At 50.3% G+C, this 24,176-nt stretch overlaps 1 protein-coding gene across 2 annotated transcripts in view; it reads left to right on the top strand.

The window, feature by feature from the left end:
• The window catches only part of VPS13D (vacuolar protein sorting 13 homolog D), a 208,616-nt gene extending 185,287 nt beyond the window's left edge, over positions 1-23,329 (top strand). For both annotated transcript variants that reach the window (XM_016205659.2, XM_016205658.2), the window contains 3 exons: positions 12,491-12,622; positions 20,651-20,891; positions 22,805-23,329. In XM_016205659.2, the coding sequence (XP_016061145.2) occupies positions 12,491-12,622; positions 20,651-20,891; positions 22,805-22,936 (505 nt within the window). In that variant the 3' untranslated portion in view covers positions 22,937-23,329. The remainder of the gene's footprint in view (positions 1-12,490; positions 12,623-20,650; positions 20,892-22,804) is intronic.
• Positions 23,330-24,176: the final 847 nt, after the last annotated feature.

The following is a 24,176-nucleotide window of genomic DNA, read 5'->3' as shown; positions in this document are numbered from 1 at the left end:
GTTGAGTCACCTTTCACGGTTCAGTTGGCATCTGCATTTCTTCTTTTGTGAATTATCTTTGCATATTCCCAGTCCTTTTAAACCCCTTGAGGTCAGACTGTCTTCTTTTTAATGTGTTTCTGCTTCTTCTCATCCTGCTTTGATTCTATACTTTCACTGGTTGTCATTTTTTCAACTTCTTGCCCATAGTAGTACATGTCTTTTTTCCAGATATTAATGGGAGTTAGATTATTCACTTGACAAATTTCATTCATGTAAGTTGAAGGCTGCTTCATGACTTAGTAAAAGGAGAGCTGTCACCGTTCGTGGTTCTTCAGTCAGTTGCTTTAGCATCAAGAGTGGGGCTTCAGTAGATGTTAGATCGTATGTGGTGTGGTCTGTTCACTGGCTTTTATCTTATTTCCTTCTAATTCTTAATCTTTGTTTAACACTAGTTCTTGTTAAAACTTGGCAGGCTAGTACTGATGCTATGTGTTGTTTTAGTAATAGAAATCTTGCTCTACGTTAGGCAGGGCCCTACGTGAAGCAGGCCTTCCCAGGAAGCCCGCTCTACCCCGCCCTACCCTCTGTAGTGTGGGCGCCAGAGCTCCTTAGCTCTCATCACTGGGACGTGGTCTAGGTTTCCTCCATAGTCGTTTCAAGGACGTAAGTCTTATCCTCTCAATTGGATAGTAAGCTTCTCAGGGTCACATGGTTGCTTTCTTTGGTAGCCTCCAGGATCTCCAGGATGCTTAGTACAGTGATGGACTCAGAGTACGTGTTGGATTTTCATCCACAGTCATGCTGGTGGTAAGTTTACTGAGTCCAAGGGAATCAGAAAAACCTGAGATCGCATTTGTCTTTGCCACTTACCAGCTGAACGGCCTTAGACAGACTTCATGGTCTCTCCCAGGCACAGTTTCCTCATCTGTGAAGTGGAGTACTAATAACACACTTCTGTACTCAATGCTGTGAGATTGAGTGGTCGTGGTCGGCGCAGTTAACGCAGCTGTGGAGCCACACCGTGGGCCCTGTGCCCCCCCCAGCCAGGGTCATCTGTATGGGAAAATACAGATGGAGGGGAGCTGACTGAGGTGGCCATACGCTGAGTTTTCCCAGGGTGCCCTTGGTGGCTCCACGCTCCTTGGCTTAAAGACCCTGTTGAGTCTGAATGTGGTTTTTTCCCGACGCGAAGCCTTCTCATCGTTCAGGGGCTTAGCACGATGCCACAAGTTTGGAGCCTGCCAGTTCCCCCCTAGGCTCTGCCAATGTTTCTTAAGTGGGAGTATGAGTGCCTGCACCCATGCACACTTATGTGCACATGTGTGCATGCACGCTTGTGCATATATGTGTAAAATGTTTGGGAAGGAGGAAAGATGGGATCAAGTTTTGCCTGGCCTCACAGCTAACATCTCTGGTAGCCTCTAAGCATTTTGCCAAATGGATTCTAATTGTTTTCCTTTTGTTCTATTTTTATTTTGTAGGTATTTTAATATATAGGGAGCTAACCCCTTCAAATGAGACATTTTGTCATTAAAACATGTTATTTAGTTTAACCGCCATGGGCCTAGCTTCAACAACACTGAGGACTGGGAAGGAGGGTTCTGAGGCCGTAACTGTCCCAAGACCTAACCACAGCAGTGGCCCGCCCTCTTTGATGCACATATTTTGGGACGGAACAGGCTGGTTCAGTCTCCGAGTTGTGGGCTCGGCATCCCCGCCTCATGGTGCAGCTCCGGCCCTCCCTGCCTGCCTCGGTGGCCCCACTGTGGTGTGTAGCTCTAGAGCCCTCTGGCCCACGTCACCCTCGTGTGCTGATTAGACAGGAATCAGCAAGTCTGTTGAGCGCATGTTTAATGTGACACAGATGTGGGACATGCTGCAGATCTTTCTGCTTTGTGAATTTTCAGCTTTTTGCATTTCATCAGTGTTGCTTATTATTTACAGAATGTAACTTGAGACAGCAGAACAGATTGTAGTTTTTATAAAAGGTCTGGGGGGTGATGGGGCCGCAGGGGATCTGGGAGGAAAAAAATCCAGTAGTGTGGAATGCTTGCTGTCCAGACCAAACAAACCAGTTTGCCAAGGGTTGATGGCCTATGGCAGTCAGTCCCATTCATGCTCACGCCGGAGTACTTAATTATAAGGCCGCTTGACCTTCTTATCACCAGAGGAACAATGATCTTTTGTCACCAGGTTGAATGTCATGGCACAGGCAGAGATGTACCCGCTTAGAGGCACCAAAGGGTGTCACTGCTGCCAGCTTGTGCTCTGCTTCCTTCCTGTCCAAAGAAAGGACACCACTGAGCCCAATTCCCATTTAGGCACATGGGTCACCTCCTTGCCTTGCTTTTGGCCTGGCTTATACCCAGGCACTGTGGCAAGAACCAGAACAAAAAGAAGTTTCTTCTTTTGCCTGAAAAATCCAAGATACTCTTGAGGGCATTGGAATGATGGGCCAGAGACAGCTTGACACATGTTCAAGAAGGTGCCATCTCTTGTTTGTGGAGGGCAGATTTGACAGGTGGTGGCTGTGGCATCTTGAGAAAGCTTGGCTATAGTTAAATCTGAAGACAAAGAATAAAAAAGCACCAGCTTGTCAAAGGGAGATGAGGGTAGGCGAGCAGTTGATTTCTTTACATTTCTATGTCTAAAGAACCTGAAAGTAGGCAGAAGTCCTTGGAGTTTGAGCTAGTGCAGAGGGTCCGTCACCTTGGCCAGAAGGGTCTGAGCTGCTTGAGTGCCTAGTGTCAAGACTGGGTTGGACTCTCCACAGGGAACCCGACCCCTGGGCAATGTCTGGAGTTCCAGGCCCCGCTGCTCTTTCTTTTCCTGGAAAAGCGCAAACAGTGCACGTTCCCACTGAGACCACCAGAGAGCTGGCCAGTTGCCCCTGGGGGAGCATGACCTAGGTCAGTAACTTTCTGGTGTGCCCTCTCGATGGAATGATCAGCATTCTTATGACCCGGGGGTTCCTAGGTCGGTACCAACTCCCTGCCCATCTCGGAGGAGGAGGAGGAGGAGCCCCCGACAGACAGGCCGCCTACTCCACACCCTGTGCTTCAGAGGCAGCCCCTGCGGCTCTCCTGCCACCAATTGTAGCATGGGCTTGTGGCCGCTGGTCCAATCCTTTCTCATGTGTGTACTGTGCACCCACTGTGTGCCCTGTTCTAGTCTAGGTGCTGGGGTACAATGATTCAGAGAAGACACAGGAAACTCTGGCTTCACGTGGCCTCCATTCAACTCTTACTACACTCATCAGGCCGTGGCTAAAACCAGCCCCCTCTGTAGGGGAGGTTGGCGGCTGGAGAGAGGACAGGTCCTGGCTGGCCTGTGACCTTCCTCCCAGGTTCCCAGTTTCTCCCTCTGCCACCTGAAGTCTGACCTCAGACCTGATGCCTATTCGTCTGCCCCTGGGAGTGTGGCAGCTGCTCGCATGAACTTTCATTCTCGGGGCAGTTGTGAGCTGCAGTGGCCTCATCCGTTTATTTGGGAAGCATCTTCTCCTTTTCCACCTCTTCTAGTAGTAAAAGCTTGTGTAAAACTCCTGGCCTGAATGAACAGGTACCTGATCTTGAAAACAAAAAAATCACAGAGCAGGCCCCTCAGGGGCCGCAGCACCCCCAGGCCTGCTCAGCCTCGGTCCCGAGGGGACCCCATGGGGCGGGGGCTGAGGACAGACATATCCCAGTCCCTCAGTCAGCAGCTCCACTTTCAGGGGTTGGATGGATTCAGGCTCTTTCAAACTCCATTTAGAGAAGGTGCTCGACCTCAGAAAACCTCTGCTACTTGATTAACGGTAATCACCTAGAAAGCTGTTAATTCCAGTCCTAAGACTTTGACATTTGGTTTCATTGCTTGAGCTGCTAGGTGGGTTAGCTGTAGCTATTCGTCTGCCCCTTAAAAAAAACTTTAAGCAAGTAAGGTATGGGTGGGTAGGCCAAGCGAGTGAGCATGTGGGCACCGGCTCCTTAGAAAACCATGAGCTTCCAGACATTCCATGTGTCCTGGCAAGTCGCTCTTACATACTCAATAAATCATGTTTTCCATAGCATGCTCTCAGACTAAAACTTGAACAGTTTTGCGTTTGGGTGTTTCAAATTGACTTGGCTCCCATTAATTCTGAATGAGGGTAGGAGAGAGGGAGACAACTTTTATGAGTACCTACTGTGTGCACTGTGCTGGACACTTGTCACAGATCATCTCAGTATCATGAACCAATATGCACTATATTATTGTTTATTGATAAGGAAATGGAGGCTGAGAGCAGCTTCCTCATGATCACTCGGCTAATACGTGACTGGACTGGGGTTTCACTCTGTTGGTCTCTTTCCAAAGCCTTGTGTTCTTCTCTGTACCACCATGCTCCTAAACCTGTCTTAAAAGAGATCAACTTTGCCCTGCCAGTGTGGCTCAGTTGGTTGGAGCAGCATCCCGTGCACTGAAGAGTGGCAGGTTCGATATCCAGTCAGGGCACATACCCAGCTTTCAGGTTCGATCCCCAGTCAGGGCACATGTAGAGGCAACTGATCGATGTTTCTCTCTCCCTCCCCTCCCCTCCTCTTCTCCCTCCCTCTCTCTTTCTCTCTCTAAAATCAATTTTTTAAAAAAAGATCAACTTTGGGGGAAGATAGATAATATAATGATGTTTTTAAAAATTATGTAATAATTTTCTAGAAATCAGTCTTAAAATCTCTGGTTTATTTAGCCAGCTTGTTATCATTAGCATTTGTACTTAATAGCCATAGAACCAAGTTTACCAGAAATTGTGTATTTTGGCCCATGTGAAATATCTTCAGATTGGCATTGAAAGGGACAGTTCAGCAGGGAGCCTGCCCGTGGCCGAGGGATTGCTGTGAGCACTCTGATTCAGGATGGTGGACGCAGAACACAAGTGAAGCTTGATTGCATCTGTAAAATGCCTCATTTCTGTGGTTGTGTTGAAACTTGCAAGCCACCTTATGAGTTTTCTACTTGTGTTTTTTTTTTTAAAGCAAAGCTGCCCAGCCAGCATGGCTCAGTGGTTGAGCATCGACCTATGATCCAGGCAGTTGAGGTTCAATTCCCAGTCAGGGCACATGCTCGGGTTTTGGGCTGGATCCCCAGCAGGAGGCGTGCAGGAGGCAGCCAATCAATGACTCTCTCATCATTGATATTTCTCTCTCTCCCTCTCCTTTCCTCTCTCTGAAATCAATAAGAACATATTTTTTAAAATAAAAATAAACAAAAATAAACAGCAAAGCTACCCCAGAATGCACACAGAAGTTGGGTGTTTTGGAAATCTAACTCTACCAGGCTGTGATCTCACTGTAACACTGCCCATTTGGTTGGAACTCTTTATGAGCTGGGTCTGCTTTGCCTCTCCCCCAACCCTGTGAACAGGTAGGCTCACCCCAAGGCAGTGAGTTGACAAGGAAAAACACCTCTGGAGTAGTTTTGTTCTAAGATTTTACATCCCAATAGGCATATCTGTCGGCATTAGTCCTCCCCACTGTCACAGTTGCAATGTTATGGGGTCCCCAGAACATGTGTTAGGTTATAGGAAGCCTTAACCCCTATAAACAAGTCAGGTGTGAATCCCACTGATGGGAGAAAACCCAGCCCAGGAAATGCCTTCCCCCTCTGCAGGATGTCAGATTCCTAAAAACTTACAGCGACAGCAGTAGTTTCCAACGATATGAATCAGCATCTTTCCCACATTTTCCGTCGCAGCGGCACAATGTGGGATTTTATGTGTTGTTGCACAATGACTTCAGAACTCTGGGGAGAGGTAAGTAGACTGTTGTTAACAAGAAGGCAAAGGGAAAGGGGAATGTTTCAGTTTGGAGACATTTCCCCAATAAGAAAACTAGGTTGGATGTTGGACCCCAGCCCACCTGGGGCTTCCGCCACCTGGGCTAGGTTAGGGCCCCTCTTTTTTACCCATGGCACCCTCTACAAGGAGCATCATCATTGTTGTCATTTTATTGAGTGCCTGTTACGTACCAAGTCCTGTTTGTTCTAAGCAGTATATGTGTACCGACTTACTCCTTACACAGCCCCATTCTATAGAAGGGAAACCACGGCTCCAAGGGGTTACACACTTGCCATAGGCCCCAGTTTGTAAGTGGAGAAGCTGGGACTCAACCCCAGGCAGCCTGGCCAGGACCTGTCCTCTCAGCCGAGGTTGCCTGTTTCTGTTTATCTCCTCTCTCAGGCTCCAGTGAGTCCCCTGGAAAGGTGACTTGTCCCAAGAGGCCTGCGCTGGCCTGTGTGTGTGCCGCTCAGGAGAAGTCATTGCGTGGGGCGGGCAGAGGCAGGCACAGCTATCTATCCTCAAGGCTCCGAGCAGGTTCGTTTTTCTGGCTGCCTTGGTTTGGACCCTCAGTAGTTTCATTAAGGAGCGAACCTCTGCTGCCATAGGGTTCCTTTCTGCCCAGCCTAATTTTTGCATGTGTTCAAAATCCAAATTGTCATAGCAGGTATTTGGTACCATTTCTTGGTTCAAGATTTAATGCATTCAGAGCTCAGTAGTTATTATTAAACCTACATGTTAAATACTATATGGATAGGTTCTCGAAAGTGGATTTCTGTGTGTCATGAAACTATGGGGAAGACTTTCTGATGTATACTGAGCCAAGCTCCAGAGCTTTTCCCTCTAGTAGAGTCCTCTCTGATTACTGCCCACGCCGAGAGGCATGAAGTCCGTTTGTGGAGAAGGGGTGCTTTCCCGTGAGCCTTCGGGACGGGATGCAGGAGGGAGGAGAGGGCTGCGTCAGAGATCAGACATGGCCCGTCGTAGCTCCGCACGCAGGCTTTTCGAACTCCCAGCTGCCATCCCACAGTGGCTACCAGGGAAGTTTTATCCAGCTCCCTCCAGTGCAGAGTGCTGTTTAGGTAGACTGCTGAGCTCCTTTTAGAGAACAGACAGAGGCTCGATGGAACCACTCAGTCAAGAATCCTGGTATCTGTGGCTGCTGTCCATTTGCGTGTTTGAAGAGATGGTCTGGATTGCCCTTCTGTTCTCAGCCTGTTGTTTGTGCCCAGTCGAGCGCAGTATATATCAGTAAGCCATTTAATTAAACAAAAGTCTTGGACACACCCATGAAGGAAAGGCAGGCACAATCCATCACTTTGTTGGGGTCAGCACACCGCCGGAGGAAGATGGTGGTCGCCAGTAGAGTAAACATTGCCTTAGGCTAGGAAGTCACCTGTGTGACACACTTTCTCCCCATTTGCAGATTGTTTTTGAACCTCACTGGGTTGATAGACATTGGCCATGACAGATTTCTCGACCGACTAATAACTTCAGCTGCGCAGGGGTGCGTGTATGTGTGTACAACATCTGTCTTCAACTAATAGAGCTATGACACAGTCACTCATCAGACAAGTGGAGAACAGATAGTGGCCGGCCAGCCGCGGACCCGCCTGAGAGGCAAGATCAGCCGAGGGGAGCTGGTCAGGTCTTCCTGTGTCACCTCGTTTGGATTTGTTGTTGCTTAAAGGGAATGACGGCTGCTTTCCTTGCTCTGATCTTCGGTCGGGGCCTCCGGTGTGTGTTGGAGAGCAGTGGCCAGGCACAGGCTGCCGTATTGATCGCGGTGGATATCTGCAGTGTATCAGCCACTGTATCAGCAGCCTTGTCCCCAGGGATGTGTCCATGCTCGCGGCCGACTCCCTGACGTTTTCATGGAGTTCAAAGCTCGTGTCGGTGTGGTGCTGACATTTTGGATTAGCTGGTTGACTGGAAGGCCTGCTTCTTCCTGTGCACTGAAAGTTATAAACCGCAGCAGCTGAGGGCTTCAGATGGCCGAGCAGCCCCAGCTGGCAGTGATTAACTGCACCACAGCCCTCTGGCTGAACAAAGGTTTGTGGAGTCAGAGTTGCTGCATATGCACTAGACAGACTCATGTTGTAAACTACCTTTTATGTCGAGTGTTAGTTAGTAAGAGACGCTGTCAGCGGAGAGGTGAGTGGGTGGAGTTTTGCCGCCTCTTGTTTAATGACCCCTTATCCCAGACCTGCCCTGAAGCAGCCAGCCTCACAGGAGCTGGTCGAGAGGAAAGGGGCAAGGCAAGCCAGGGAGCGGAGGAGCCGAGGGTGGTCCCGGGGTGGTCCATCGGTGGTGGGCCGAGAGCTTGGCAGTTCATATTTCTGCTCTGGTACCTATGGGCAGGCGCCATAGCTACTCTGCTTTTTTTATTGGGCACTGTTACCCTTTGAGTTGAGAAGAGGGGTGGGAATGAGAAGACAACAAGATCCCATTTTATGCCCATTTTCGCAGCAAAAATTTAAGAGTCTAGGCCAGTGCTATGTGATACACAGTTTACATTTACTTTAACTTAAATTTTAAAATTCAGTTCCTTACAGTAGCCACAGTTCAAATGCTCAGTAGTCACACAGTGCCACTGGCTGTGTTACACAGCGCTGTGCTGTCAGTACCAAGTGGGGGGAGATACAGCTTACAGGCTCTCCTAAACGCATCACGGGTAGGGTGTATATTTGCTCAGCCACTTTGAAAACAATTTTAATTTTGTTGGGTGACCATTCATGCCCCGTGGTCCACCAGATCCCTCTTAGACATGTACCCAAAGAAACTTGCCCATGTTCACCAAGAGACAGGTACAGGACTACTCATGGCAACGCTGTTTGTGATAGCAGAACCTGGCGATGACCCACGCGTCATCAACAGGAAGGTGGGCGAACGGTGGGTAGCCACACAGTGGGTGGTAATACGTAGGCACAGCAGGTGAACTGGGAGCTGCCCACAGAAGGATGGCCGGCTCTCAGCAGTCTGACTGCAAGGAAGAAGAGTAAGTCCCCAAACTTAGAAAAGCAATGACATCCTTGTTCCAAAGCCCAACACAACTGAACCAGAGAGTGTAACAGACTGTGCCAGAGCACACTGTGAAGGGTGCTGGGTGCATGAGGAAGGCAAGCAAGGGGACGCCACGCTCCGGATTCAGAACAGCAGCTGTCTTGGGGGAGGGGACAGCAGAGGACCACAAAGGCAGGCACCACGCAGGGTCAACATGGAGTATTGGTGCTGGGACTGTGGCTTCACAGGCGTTTGTTACATACTGAACATGAATAAAAAGCCTAATGACACTCTTGGGCCTTGAACTGGGACAATGATGAGTCCAGTTTAAAAAAAAAGACTCGAGTCCTCTCCCTTGGGATTCTGATAGTTTCCCAGGAACATACATGGACGTGACCTCAGAGCAAGGACTTGAGAAGGGACTTGCTACATTCCTGAGTCAGAGTTGGAACCAGTTGGGTTTCTGTTACGTGCAGTCCAACTATTTTAAAAGGGACTACGTTTACTCACACACGGTGATTTTTAAGCACCTCTCCCCCAGCCTCCCAACTTCAACCTCAGAAGTTAACATTTTAGTTGCATTTCAGAGAGGAGAGAACAGGTTTTTAGGCACTGAAAGTGATAATAGGAGAGATCGTGGGTAGAATTCCTTTAATCCAACTTTCTGCTCCCAGTAGGAGTCTCTGAGTCACCCCTTCTAGAAGTGCTCCCTCGTTCATAAACCTGTTCGAGAAGCATGTCCTCCTGTGGCAGAGGTGAACTCTGTCTCCTGTGTCATGTGAAAACAGCCTCGACTGCCACAGTGAGCTCCTCCGTCCCCGGGGTCTGAGCCCCGTGTCCAGCTCCCCTCGATACTCGGTTGGTCACAAAGTGAGGGTGTTGGAAGTGGGAAGATAGTTTGCAGCCTGTTTGGGGGACAGAGAAGACAGGAACCAGCAAATAGGCAGTGTCCCCACAGGGAGCTGCTCCGCTTCTGTATTCTCTGCATTTGTGGTTTGCAAGTTAGAAGATCACGTATTGGTGAAGGGGGTGAGGTTGGGTCACTGAAATTTGGGGGAGGCCCTGAGGGAGATCAGCGAGTCAAGAAATCACTGAATGTGCAGAAAGCTGTTTGATGGTGTGGTGATGTGGGGCTCACTTACTCACATTCCCCGTGTGCCATAGTTGGCACAAGATGTGGTTTCCAGTGGCTCAGGTCCAGAGACAAGCACCTTTCCTGGGCTCCTCTGGTTTTCCGGGTCCCCTCAGAGGAGTTCAGGACTCTACTTAAAGTTTTCTCTCCTCAGCTGCATGGTTTCCCACTTAGGGTACTAATGGGAAGACTGTTTCTTTGAGGGAAATTCGTGAGTCAGCAGAGGTGTGACTCCGTGGCTTTACCTTCTGGCCCCTTCCTCTGCCTTGATGATCAGTGATGGGGACAGACACACCCCTGCCCTTCCATCAGAAGTTGGGATTCTAGCTGGCTGACATTTTGCCTTGACTTTGTTGACTTTCAAAACTCAGACTCTGGTCTTCAGGCTCTCCACCAACGTCTGCTTATCAGCTCAGTTGTCACAACAGCCTGTCCCTGCCCTACCCACAAACACATTCATTCATTTACTCACCTAACGTGGTGCTTCTCCACCGTGAGTCGGGCTCTGTTCTAGTTCCCAGGATAGCAGGGAACAGAGCAAAACCCTCTTCTTATGGCGCTTCAGTTCCAGATGTGGCACCAAGCAGTGAGCAGGTGATTTTCTGAGTGAGATGTAAAGCAAATGTGCTTTGAGCGGGTGCCTGACCTGATCTAACTTGTATTCTGAAGGGTCGCTCCCGTTGCTGAGGAGAGTGCACAGGGTGGAAATGGAAAGAGGAAGTTACAGGGTTAGTGTGATGATCCATTACAGATCCAGAGGCCGTTCATCAGTTATCACAGAGGTGGAGGGGTAGCTGGACTAGGGATGAAAATCGAAATCGAACCTGTAGACCTCCCACTGGGTTCTGTGAGGAACAGGCCCTGTCACATCCCTCTTGGAGGGGCCTTCGAGGTTCTACCATTATAGCCCAAACCTCTCCTAGGAGCTCCATGGGGGACAGAAGGGTAGGGGTGCCTGGGGGAAAAGACACTCGACTAGCCTGCCCCAGGCAGTGTTTGGAATGACTGGGTGTTTTGCTCAGAGGGGAGAAGAGCAGGACTCTGCTGTGGGGGAAGCCCCCACACTCCCTCCCTTGGTTTCCTTACCTGCCCCGGTTGGCTGTGTCCCTACCAGCTCTGCCCACCTCCTCACTGATGGGTTAGCAGCAGCCTTACACTGTCCGCCCCCTTCAGTCAATAGCTGGGATCTACACAGCCCAGAAGAGGCCTGAGCCTTCAAGGAGCTGAGCCTGTGCCTAGTGGGAGTGAGTATATGATATAAATTAAGTTATTTTACCCATTCCTTTAGTGCAGGCTGTTGAGACTTCTTTACAGTCCCTACCTCACCCTTGAAGGGCACAATTAGTCGTTCTCAGGGCACTCTTACTAGTGAGCTTTAAAAAATTATCACTAGATTTCTGGCTTTCCAGCACAGAGCAAACATCCCCCAGGTGTGGGACTTCATACAGCCTGGCCTGGGGAGTGGAGGGCAGGACTGGGTCCAGGAGGGCTTTGTACTTATATGGTTTTGCAGCTGGCCAATTGTGAGTCCTGTGGCAGCTTGCTGACTCTTCCTGCCTGCATCGCCACCCCAGTTGGCCTCCCAGGGCACTTGTGGCCCTTTCAAGTAAGTCTCTGCACAACTGTAGGGCCTGGTTCTGCAGTGCTGACTCGAGGTACACCTGTGCCTCGCCTAGATGTGTCTAGAGAGGGGTGTTGTGCTTCAGTGGAATCCAGGAACAAATAGTGAAAAGTACAGCAAGTACAAGGCCATGGACAAACCCAGCACAGTCTTATCAGTCATCTGAAATATGCACAGCCCTTCCAAGACAAATACAGACTCCTGTTTCTAGGAAAACACCAAAAAGCACTTATCAGTTATCCTTCATGTGGTTTGTGGACAGAGACAACATCCCTGCCCTGAAAGCCATAGCAAAGCAGATTCCTTTGGGCTGCCGACAGCTGAATGGCGTGAGTGAGAGCCACTGCTAACGCGGGCTGCAGCCTGGGACCTGCCCACAGGCCCTTTCCTCCTCCTCACGTGGTTCTTGTGCCCGCACCCAGGCAGCCGAGCTCATCTTAGAAGAAATCCAGCAGCTGGCTATGTGCTTTTAAACACCCAGGTCCTCGCTCTTCTTCCCGACCCCCTGCCAGTGTGGAGATGCCTAGGACAGTGGGGCGGGACCAGGTGGAGGTCCAGTAGTGATGGTCACAGCAGGCACGGCCACCATGAGTGGATAGGTAGCCCAGGTTCTGTCAGTCACGGGCTTGACAGGCATGATTTTATTTGCCCTCACAGCAGCCCTGCGAGTCAGGTGTCAGCCTCTCCCATGTTACAGAGAAAGCTGGAACCCGGGGTAAAAACCATTAACTGACTTGCCCACGATCACATAGCTAGAAAACGGGGAAGCAAGGTTCTGATTCAAAATGGGTGTCTCTAACCCCAACCTCATTGTGCATCACAGCTAGCACCGAGGTTTAATTCTGGTCACTAAATTCCGAGTATGTCTTATAGTGAGTCATGCTTTTGTCTCAGATGAGGCTGGGAAATTACTTTAACCCAGCACCTCACCTCTTTGCTTTTTGTTCGTTTGCTCACCTAGGACCCAAGCGCAGCGGGTGCGGAAGCCGCGGTGCTGCACCGGGCCCCAGGGGCTGCTTCCCCGCTACTCTGAGAGCCAGGCGGAGGGGCAGGAGCAGCTCTTCAAGCTGACGGACAACATACAGAATGAATTGTAAGTGGGAACCTGCCACGTCGGTTCACGATTTGTCTTTTCTGTCTCTGAGTCTAAGAAGCTCCCATCTGACCTGAGTATCATCTGGCTCTCAGACCTTGGAGCTGGTTAGAGATTCCGCAGCCCAAATGTTATAGGTCCAGGTAAACTGCTTGAAACAGCCTTTTCCTTAAGCTGTGGTTCTCACACAGTTTCAGAGGGGCCTTAATGCTTCTTTTCTACAAAATGGCTGTTTCTTTCTAGTTTCTTTCTAGATCAGAGAGAAGATAATGAAATGTTCTCAGTTTTAGGGGGTGTTTTCCCTGTAAAGTTTTCTTAAACTTTGGTGTTGTAGTGTTTGCTGCTAAGCTAGTGAAACAAAACAGACAAACCAATAACAACTAGTAGCTGAAAATTGGGGGAATCCAATTTTCTTACGATTGTTTTATTGCTCTTTGAATGCGGAGCCTTATAGTCCTGGGATCTTATAGTTTAAACTAGTGACATTATCCTGAGTTGATATGATAGAATTCAGTGTATCAATATTTTAGGATATTCTGCGGAGACCTTTTTGTGTAAAATGCTCTCTGACCTAAACAGGTGTTAGAACCAGCAGCAGCCCAGAGAAAGCAGTTAGTTATGCCTGATGAGTAGCAAAATGCTAGTTTAGTTTCTTTTATTTATTTTTATTTTTGATCCTCACCTGAGGATATGTTTGTTGATTTGAGAGAGAGAAGGGGAGAGAGCGAAACATCAATTGGCTCCCTCCCATGCTTGGGGATTGAGCCCACAACCTAAGTATGTGCCCTGACCGGGAGTCAAACTGCAACCTTTTGGTATCTGGATGAGGCTCCAACCAACTGAGCCACCTGGCCAGGGCTCGTTTAATTTCTTTTAATGCTTATGTATCTCCTTTAAGATAAAGCTAGGGAAATGTCTGAGGACTGTGACTATTTTTGGTTGGTGGAGAAGTGTCTGAAGCAGAGGTTAACTCTCAGGATAGCCTTCAAGGTCATTGGCAGAGACCATGTTAAACTGACCTCATCTCATGTTTTTGTAGCAGCTTTTGAATGGGGACATCAACAGTCAAACCCAGAATTAATTTGTTGCCTGCTGGATAGGATGGTGTCTTCCTGGATGTGTTCTGTGAAACCCAAGCCCCCTGCAGTGTTACTGAGAGGTCTCTTGATGATGGAGGTGCATTACATTTTCTCAGTCGGCTCAGGCTGCCGTAAAAAAACACCGTAGACTGGGTAGCTTGAACAACAGAATTTATTTTCTTACACTTTGAGAAGTTGGGAAGTCCAGGGTCAAGGTGATGCCTACTTTAGTTACTGGTAAAGGCTCTCTTCCTGGCTTACAGATGACCACCTTGTCACTGTGTCCTCACATGGAACAGAAAAGAGAGTAAGATCTCTGTCTGGTGTCTCTCAATTAAGAACACTAATCCTGTGGGATCAGGGCCTCACTCTTATGACCTCATTTAACCTTAATTACTTTCGTACTCCAGATAGTCACACTGGGGTGAGGGCTTCAACATAGGGATCGAGGGAGGACAGCCTGTGTCATTAATACGTTCTGTTCTCTTAGTCCAGCCTCAGTTCTAGTCATTGTCCAGTATCCAGAATCTCGGTGGGGTCACTCCAGGGATGACTGTATATTCCTGCCTCCTTGCAGTGAGGATTTGGTGCCACAACTTGTTATTTTTGCCATTTTGCTGATGGAACTTTTGGCCTTTGGATAAGATGCCTGGAAGTCATCCCACGGGTCCAGCAGGGCCTAGGGCAGAGTCTGCTGGAATGGTGGCCCCATGAGGGCAGGGAGCTGTGTTTGTTCCACTCATGGAGGAGCCCTCGGCACCTAGAACAGGAATGAGTGGCAGCCCGAGAGCTGCAGTTTAACATTACAGTAATACCTGTTCACTTTTCCATCTTTGCGGGGGGGCGGGGGGGGATTGGTCAAAGGTTGAGATTATAAATTACTGTACATTGTGCTTTTAATTTCCATCTGTGGTCCTTGTGAAATTCACTTTCAGTAGAATGACATGTGCCAAAAACACGGGGAGAAAGTGTGTGTGCACAGCTCCCAGTGAGCCACACACCCTGAGAACAGCCACAAAAAGCTGAAAACGGGAATCAGAGCGAAGGCGAAGAAAGAAATTTCCTGAAACTCTTGAGATTCATGTGAACTGGGGAGAGAGACTGGCATGAATGAAGTCTGACTAAAGATGAAAACCATGTGTCTCCACCCATGTGTGGGGCAAATCTCATCAGTGAGTGTGAAAGGAGGCGAGGGACTATGGCTCCCAGCTACCCTCAGTGCCCGAGGAAGGGTTAGGGACTCGGCAGGGTCTCCCTGATGGTCCCTCAGTGGTCAGGCTGGGTCCTCGCGGCGACATGAGCATTAGAAGCATCACTTTGCAAGAAGGGGGTTTTCAGGAAAAGCACACGAGTCCCAATTATGCCTCTGACTTTTATCCTCGAGTTATAATTACGAACATGTTTACAGACCTAATTATTTGCATATTTTCTCTCAGAGTTACCCCCTTAGAAGGGTCTTTACTACCTCGCTCTACTGTTCTAACTAAATGTCTCCACATTTTTCCAGTTAGACTCACTGTCTCACTTCTGGAAAGTACTGTGTAATTGCTTCCTGATGGAGTGAAAGCCCCACAAAGTCCCAGCACCATGGCTACTTCAGCTCTGTGCTCCCAGATCAGGCTTCATTCAGTTTCTCCATTTTATTTAATTAATTAGTATTGAAAAGATAGTTACTGACATGCGACTGAAGGTCTGGCCAGCTGAAGAGGCAGCTTCAGATTAACCCAGTATTTCTCTGAGCGTTACGGAATTACCTACATTGCTTCCCATTTTTCTCAGTTTTGGTTTTGAAATAGGAATCTTCTGGCTTAAGCTGATGTCAAAGTAAAATTTGTTCTATCTGATTAAATTAATTTTTCTTTATAACTAATGTCTGTCTGTAGCCAGGAACCTCATTTTCATTTTTAAAAAAAAGAAAAGAAAAGGTACCTGGTTTATTTCTAATCCTTCTTCACAGACAGAGTTACACACTGGCATTGTGAGCATCAGAGTGGCTCTTACCTTTTCAAAACAGGTGCCCCTGAGCCACTCACCTGACCTAGGAAGCTGCTCTGACACTCTGTGTTCTGGAGTTTGGCAGTTGGATTGTATTTTCAAACTGTAGTTTTTCAAAATAACATTCATGAGATTTTCTTAATACAGAAAAATATAAAGAAATAAACAAGCACCAACCAGATAAGTCCTTTCTCTTTTTGATGAAATAAATTCAGGTATGGTTAGCAAAGTCAGCACAGAAAGAAAGAAAATCCAGAGTAAACTTCTCTCTTCTTGCCCCCTTTGTGAACACAGTATTTATGGCATTTTGTGTCTTGTCTGCCCTTCTTGAGATGCTCCAGATGGAGAGAGAGAAATCAGAAATATGTGTGTTTGAGCACAGGTTATAGTGTTGATTCTAGTAGCACGTGATTATAAATATGAACCTTGTAGTAATAGACAGTCTCAAAGCAAAAACAAGACAGGTCCTTGTGAGGAATGAAGTAGAATTCAGCAGCTTCCTTTTCTGAACCAGGGAATAATCTATCCTAACCACTGACACTTAGGGAATTGGACATTCTTTGATATGTCACTGAATTAAACCTTTGATTTGGCGGATTTTCCAGCCATCTGATCAAGGTTAATGGCTTGCTAAATCTTTAATATGTAAACTCAGGAGTTCTGAGAGGATTCTTTAACTTTACTACAGGGTGAAATATATCCAACACCTGAGGTTGCGCAAGCTCTGGCAAGTTCCATTGGACCGTACGACGTAATCTTGTCCTCAGTTTCTGAGACTACTGAACCCATACATTTGTTGAATCCTACTGTGTGCCAGGACGAATAGGAAATTTGTTATTTCCTTGACAAGTTTATAGTCTAGCAGGAGAAACAGACAATATTACCCACTATCTGTAACATATGATTGCTTTTAAAATAGACGTGTAAGCCACGTGTTACGGGATCACAGGGGCAGGGATTGATTCGTGCCTAGAAAGCTGGGGAGGGCTGTGGACCTGGTCCCGCAGGATGGGGAGAGATGTGCCGAAGGGAGAAGGTCACGTTGGCCGTGTGGCCTGGAGAAGGCATTACACCTGCCACCAAGTGTGAGTCTGGGCTGGTGATGGTAAAGCCCCCGAGCTGGCCGTGGTCTGGGCTATCATCCATGGTCGAGGCCTTGTTGGTGCCCTCATGCTCAGAGAGTGGCGTACGCTGTGGCCCTGCCTTCCCTTCTCTCTAAAGAAACTTTCTGGCATTGACCCAAGGTCCCTTTTTCTCTCCCTAAAGAAGAGTTAAAAGTAAAACTTTTAACCAAAGTCTAAAAATCCTGTTTTTTATAGGATTAATTGCAGTATCTACAGCAACCTAAGATGTGCCAGCAGACCCCTGGGTGGCCTCTCGGTTCTTGTGTGTGAGGGATGACGCTGTTCCCGAGCTCTGTTTCTGGCCACATGCTATTACCCTCCCTCCCTCCGAGTCCCTAGCAGGTCAGAGAATAGCAGTGTGCACTCAGGACCAGCTGAGACCCTGTGGCTTCCTGCCCCTGTGTCAGCCATGAGGTTTCCAGCGTCACTCCTTCATGGGCCAGGAGCAGCACTGCTGCAGCAGGGTTACAGGGGGGCAAAGAGAGGACTCAACCCTGAGCCTCCAGTGAAGCCCGTGGGAGCCTGTGGGGGGCAGGCCAGGAAGGGAGGGCGGTGCAGCAGCTTCGGAGGAGAAAGGAGCGGGGAGGGCCCGCTGGCAGAGGAGCCTGCCCCGAGCACTGCTGGGGCCCTGCTTCTCTTATACCCTGCCTCTCTCCCTCCTCTCTCGCAGGGACTAGTTTGGAGTCAGTCTCCATTACAAGAGGGAACCCCTAATCTCCAGCTTGGTTTCAATTATTCTTTGATGTGGTTTCCAGATTTTGTAATTTTAAAAAAATGTGCGTGTGTTCGTGTGCGTGTGTGTGCGCGCGCGCGTGTGCGTTTGGTTGTGGGCTGCCAAGGAAGGGGCAGGAGGAGAATGGAGACGGAGCTGTTTGCCAGGTCAGTCTCTGGGTTCCTGCTCAGACATGGTGGGGACCCTAGTTGTCCAGCTGTCTGCTGCAGCGTCGCTGTCTCCCTTTCCCTCCCTCTTGCTTATACCCTCGGCTCTGACCTGCTTTTGATCTAAAAAGACAGTAGAACATTTCATGTAAAAGTCAGGAAAATGTTATTGTCTGCAGTAGCATTGGGGTGTGAGTGGGGCCTCTGGACTCACAGAGTAGAGCTCTGTGCCCCTTTACTGCTCCTGTCCCCTCCCTGTTCCTTATGGCGTGGAATTATTTTGACTTCACTCACTTTGCGCTGGAAGCTGGCAGGTAGTATCGGCTGGCAGGTAGTACGGTCTCTATCAGACGAAAAACTGAACCACGAAGGGGGCGCTGGCCTGGCCAGAGTCCTGCCCGCCAGCCTACAGTCTGCACTGTGGGGAGTGCCACCCAGCACAGCCTCCCAGCTCAGCCACCCGCCCTCCAACAGTTCTGGCCTGACAAGGACTTGCGCCATCTGTGGTATCTTGAAAAGGAGTCTATTTTAAAGCCTATAAAAGTCCCAGTGGAAAGTGCACTGGTAACGCCAGTGGCTCGGCCGTTGTGAGAACAGCTGCCGGACAGAAGAAAGCCTGGCCCTTTTAGGGCTGTGCGTAAATGTCAGCCACAGGGGCTGTCAGGCAGGGTGAGCGTGGGGGCAAGGGTGAGCGGGCAGGAAGGCCCCATCCTGTGCCGGGCCAAGGAAGGAAAATAATCTCGGTTGGGTTTTTAGTGCGTATTCCTGCTCTCACCCCAGCTGCACTGGCCAGCTTGGGGGTGTCCACCTCAACTGCACTGGCCAGCTTTGGGGATCTCCTTCGAGAGCTAGTACAGCATCGCAGCCACCTGCCGGACCCCAGTGCTTGGAAGCCACGCTGTTTTCGGTCTGTGCCTGGTTCCTGGCAAGTCCTGGCCAGTCCTATGGGCTTCCTCTGTCGGAAAGCGCTGTTTGCCGTGCCCTTTCTCTCTCTCTCCCCTTCCCTTCCTCCTGGACCAGCTGTGTGGATTCCATGCAATTCCACCAGGAAGCCAAGCTGCCCCCCTATGCTGGCAGCGCCCTGGTGGGGGGATTCTGTGCCCAGTGGCCTAAGCCCCAAAGCTTAGTTCTAATTTGGGCATCATGACTTTACAATTCTACATTCTGGGCACTACCCACCGGTTAGAATAGAAGAATAAACTCCAGTTTTGTTGCATGAGGCTGCGATTAAAATCGTGACTGGCAGCAGGCAGATCCTTGCTGAGCAAGTACTGGACAGTAGGCTTGGTGGTGTCCAGGAGCCGGGAGGATGGGGGTGGATATGGACCCCACTGTTCCACTAGCATAGTCACAGCTGAGAGTCCGTCTAGCGCACATAAAGAGGACAGTGAGTGTCAGGCGGTGTGGTGTGTTAGAAGGTGAGCAGTTAAGCCCGGCCAGGCGTGGCTCAGCGGTTGAACGTCAGCCTAGGATCTAGGAGATTGAGGTTCGATTCCCGGTCAGGGCACATGCCCGGATTGTGGGCTCGATCCCCAGTGGGGGGCGTGCAGGAGGCAGCCGATCAATAACTCTCATCATTGATGTTTCTATCTCTCTCTCCCTCTCCCTTCCTCTCTCTCAAATCAATAAAGATATAAAAAAAGAAAAAAGGGAAGAAGATAAGCAGTTAAGAGTTCAAAAGTGGGGTGGGGTAGGGTGCGGTGGGTGGGGGTGGAGTATTCCTTGGGGAAACTGAGAGGCTCCGTGGAGAGGCTGGAGCTTGTGAGTCCTCGGCGGGAGGAGCAGGTGGGCTGAGAGACACCAAGTGTTCTGAACGCAGGGCGGGGCTGGGCGCCTCTAAGCCCAGGGGCAATGCTTGGGACTGAAAGGAAACCCTCCTGTCCCCAGCAGGCAGACCTCCTTCCCTGACATGACAACAAAGCCACCCTGGGACCCAGGTCCCCTAGCAGCTCAGGGGAGCCTGGGCTCTGAGCAGCAGTCTGCAAATTCCTCTCCTGACATCAAGGTCCAGGGCCTCGGCTTGACAGCCAGCCTGCGGTCAGCTCTTAGTATTCTGGCCACTGTCCGCTCTCTCACTGTCTCCGACAGGGCCACCCCGTTGTGGGAGCTGTCACGAGATGTGTGGAGGCACCAGACCCAAGAGCGGTCACAGTGTCACCAAGGTCACTGCTGTCCATTCAGAGCAGATCTGGGAGGCTGGAGTGCAAAATCTCTCCTTCATATTTAGGAGCTCGTGGGGGCAGAGGGGGGAGATGTTTTCTGAGTAGCCCCAAAGCCCTTAGAAACAGTGGCTGAAAGTTAGGAAAATCAGGGTGACAGCTTGACTGGCAAAGCACCTTCACCCTATTGGGATTTTCTGAAAATGACTGGAGGTCTCCTGGTGCCCTGTCACTGGAGGGGCCGGGCAGAGGCTGGTGGCTTCTCAGAACTGAGAAAGTAGATGTCGGTGCAAATGCGAGAGCCTTATGTCATCCCCTTGGGCGGCCTGCTTGGTTCCCTCCCTCCTGTCCGGCCGCATCTCCTGTCCTGCGTCTGCTGGCACCGTGTCCACCTCCCCTGCTTTCGCAGAGAACTTACTCAGCTGCTTCAGTCCACGTTTAAAACATTTTTTCTTCCTCTGTTTTGTCCAACAAAGCATACAGTTTTCTCTAAGCTAAGGCTGAAAAGTCTCACTGGAAACACCCACACAACAGTTTCAGGGGGGAGGTGGTCCCTCTTGTTGGTCGTCCTCCTGCGCTGATGTTGACTAAGCACCTGTTTAGGGCCATGATCCCAGCCTCATTTCTGTCCATAATTTATAAGCGAGGACCCCAAGGTGCAGCGAGGGAGGGAGCCTGGGCTCAAGGTCAGGCCTCTGGACACCGGAGTGCACCGGGGAGCCCCCCTGCCCCACTGGCTTAGGGACAGGGAGAGAGCCCTGGGTGCCTTGCTCACGCCCCCCTGCTCTGCAGCTTCATCGCCGTGGAGAACACCGACAGCTACTGCGTGCTCATCTCCTCCAAGGCCGTCTACTTCCTGAAGAGTGGGGACTACGTGGACCGGGAGGCCATCTTCCTGGAAGTCAAGTATGACGATCTCTACCACTGCCTCGTCTCCAGAGACCACGGGAAGGTGTACGTGCAGGTGACCAAGAAGGCGGGGAACACGAGCAGCGGAGTGTCCATCCCCGGCCCCTCCCAGCAGAAGCCCATGGTGAGTGCATGCGCACACGCCGCCCCTCCGTGCCCCTAAACCCGTGTTCAGAGGGTGAGAGACAGAAAGGGCCCCAGGGGCACCTTGGCCCTGCTCACACTCCTCAGCGGGAATTCACTGCGAGGTTAGGCTGGGCTGCTAACCCCCAGGAGTGCTGCCCGCATGGAGGTGCTGGGTGCCTGTTAACCAGGGTGATGCTTCCCCCACCCAGCTCTGCTCCCAGTGGCCCTGGCACCTGCCTCAGCCCCTGTGCCTCAGTGACCCGTCGGTGTGGGGTGGGGACGGACATCTATGCTGTCAGTAGTGAGGACCGACTGGCATGATGCAGGGGTTTATTCCTAAAGTGTGGCTCTTGGGCGCATTGAGTCTCAGAAGTGGTCAGAGTGCACAACAGCCTGTTTCTCCTGTGTAAGTCAGAAACCAGCTTTACTTTCCTGTGCAAAGAAGCAGAGGCCCCACCCAGGGGACATGCTCAATAAATATTTGTACATAGGATTTATCTCTGCCTCCAAAGGGCAGAAGATGCTGTTGGTGCAGGACTTTCAGTGAGAACGTGGCTGTTAATAACCACCCTATGCTGGGCTGGATACTAAGTACCTCCCACAGGCCATTAGATCCTGGAGTGTCCTTGTCCCCACCTGGCTGGTGAGGCGGCTTGGTGACAGCAAGCAACTTGATCATGATTATGTGGCCACCACTGAAGGAGCTGGGGTTTGAAGCCAGATGCTGTGGACCCCAGGCCACACGGAGAGGGACTGTTGGCTCAGCAGGAGCCTGGGAGGAGAGACCATCTGGACTCGGGGTCTCTTCAAGAGACTCAGGGCTGGTCCTGCTCTCTCTCACCTGGTCCTGCTCTCTCTTACCTGGTCCTGCTCTCTCTTACCTGGTCCTGCTCTCTCTTACCTGGTCCTGCTCTCTCACCTGGTCCTGCTCTCTCTCACCTGGTCCTGCTCTCTCTTACCTGGTCCTGCTCTCTCTTACCTGGTCCTGCTCTCTCTTATCTGGTCCTGCTCTCTCTCACCTGGTCCTGCTCTCTCTCACCTGGTCCTGCTCTCTCACCTGGTCCTGCTCTCTCTCACCTGGTCCTGCTCTCTCTCACCTGGTCCTGCTCTCTCTTACCTGGTCCTGCTCTCTCTCACCTGGTCCTGCTCTCTCTTACCTGGTCCTGCTCTCTCACCTGGTCCTGCTCGCTCTCACCTGGTGGCTTGTCCTGCTCGCTCTCACCTGGTCCTGCTCGCTCTCACCTGGTATGCTAGGATTCTGAAGCCCAAATGTGAGAATGTTGTGTCATTCAAATACTCTTGCTTATCTCTGGGTCTTTCTTCAGATCAGAAATAGCAGCCAGCCTTATCGGGCCTCTCCGCTGGCCTCCTCCCTGCCCAGGAATGCATTTGGATTTGGCTTGGCTTGTGCAGGCTCCCCTGGGGTCCTTGGCATAAGTCAGGGCAGATAGATTAATAGAGTTAACACCCAAAAGCGTGAGTTATTTCCGCAAGTTCCTTTTCATGGGGAGCCTGGCCGCTGCATTGTAGCCCCTTTAAGGCTAGTGAGCAGCTTGGTGTTTCTGGATGAGAAGCCTCGAGGCATTTGTGTGCCCAACTTTGGATTTGAATCCCAAAGGTGCAGTCCCTTATTCACGCTCTGAGCCTGCACAGCGGAACCTCACCCCTCAGAGCTGAAGCCAGCCCTCAGGTACAGGGAGTCCCCACCTCAGGTGATTACAGGCTGGCTACAGTCACCTGGGGAGTTTGTTAGACACAGATTCCAGGAAATGCCCCCCTACCCGGAATCAGCATTAACTGGGAGTAGGGCCCTGAAAACTGTTTCTTAACAGTGTATGTCCTGGTCTGCAGCTGGGTCTGGTGACTGTCCCCCACCTCGGGGGCAGGTGCTCACTCCATTCTCTCTCCCAGGTCCATGTGAAGTCAGAGGTCCTCGCTGTCAAGTTATCACAAGAGATAAACTATGCAAAGAGCCTGTACTATGAGCAGCAGCTGATGCTGAGACTCAGTGAGAATCAGGAGCAGCTGGAGCTGGACTCCTGAGGACCCCCGGCTGGCGGAGGTGCTCGGACCCACCCCGCCAACCAGGAGCCTGAACCAGCGCCAACCCACAGTACGGTGTGGGGGCGGATGCCAAGGAGTGAGGGCAAGTCAGTGCTGTGGGGACATGAGTGGGAACCAGCCATATTAACTTTTGGTCCAGGGGCTACTTTAGATTATGGGGAAGTAATTTTTCAAAGGTATCCGTTGAATAACGTAAAGAAAGTATCCTGAGATGGATCTAGTTTTTGGATGCCCTGTATTTTGTTAACATGTATATATGTACAACTGTGTGTCTGTAAATACATAGGCTTGTTTCTGGACAGGGCCTGTGTGTGTGTAAAGGCTTGTTGATGTAAAGTAATATAAAGTTATATCGATCTTCCGTTGCACTAACTCTGCGCGTCTGATTCGGGGTCCCCTATGCAAGGCCCCGTCAAGAACTGGAGAATGTTGGGCCTCAGTGTTGGGAACCAGAGAGTCCTCACGGAGCAGCCGGCTGGGGGCCCTCGGGAGAGCCGCGTCGGAACCTGTGGTCTCGGGCCGGGGCAGGCCAGGGTCAGAACCGGAGCCGGCCCTTGAAGGCCGGGGAGTGGCCCAGAAACCCATCTTTTATTTGTTTCTCGCCCCCATCTTAAAGGTAGTTGTTAGATTATCACAGATTTTTTTTTCTGCCTCTCTCCTTGGCTTTCTCCTGACGAGTCTCGCCAGCCTTTGCAGTAAACCGTGCTGTTACCGCACGCAAGCGCACGCACCGTAGGCTTTCCCTGGGTTATCAGGGGATCACTGGAACGTCAGTAGGCTCTTGTTTTAACAAATCAAAAATCCACAGATTTACTAAACTCCACATTAAGAATGTTCTTCTTCCTGGGCAGCAGAGGAGAAGGTCCTGGGTCTCTTAATGAAGCCACAGGTAGGCACCCGGCTCCCTGGCCCGGGACGCAGCTGTGGTGGCACTGGGACGGGACAGAGCGCCTTAGAAAGGAAAGGAAACACGAGTATTAAAAGGCTGTTTTGGTCATTTTTCATGGTACCAAGATTTGCCCACAACCTCTCCTGTGCTTGGTGTTCAGTTGCAGCAAGTCACAGGCCGGCATGAGTGCCTCCCCTTCCTGAGCCTTGTTTTGTTTTTTCCCTTTTCTGTGAGGAAGATACAAGTTTGGGGGTGGGGGGAGGAGCTACCTCTAGAATGAACGACTAGCCTTGTGAGTTTAAAATTTTTATTTTCATAACACTAACCAGT

The sequence above is a fragment of the Miniopterus natalensis genome, chromosome 9 (assembly GCF_054644295.1).
Source record: "Miniopterus natalensis isolate mMinNat1 chromosome 9, mMinNat1.hap1, whole genome shotgun sequence".
NCBI lineage: Eukaryota > Metazoa > Chordata > Mammalia > Chiroptera > Miniopteridae > Miniopterus > Miniopterus natalensis.
The sequence above is the reverse complement of the archived record's forward strand: the minus strand, read 5'-3'. Positions and strand labels throughout refer to the sequence as shown.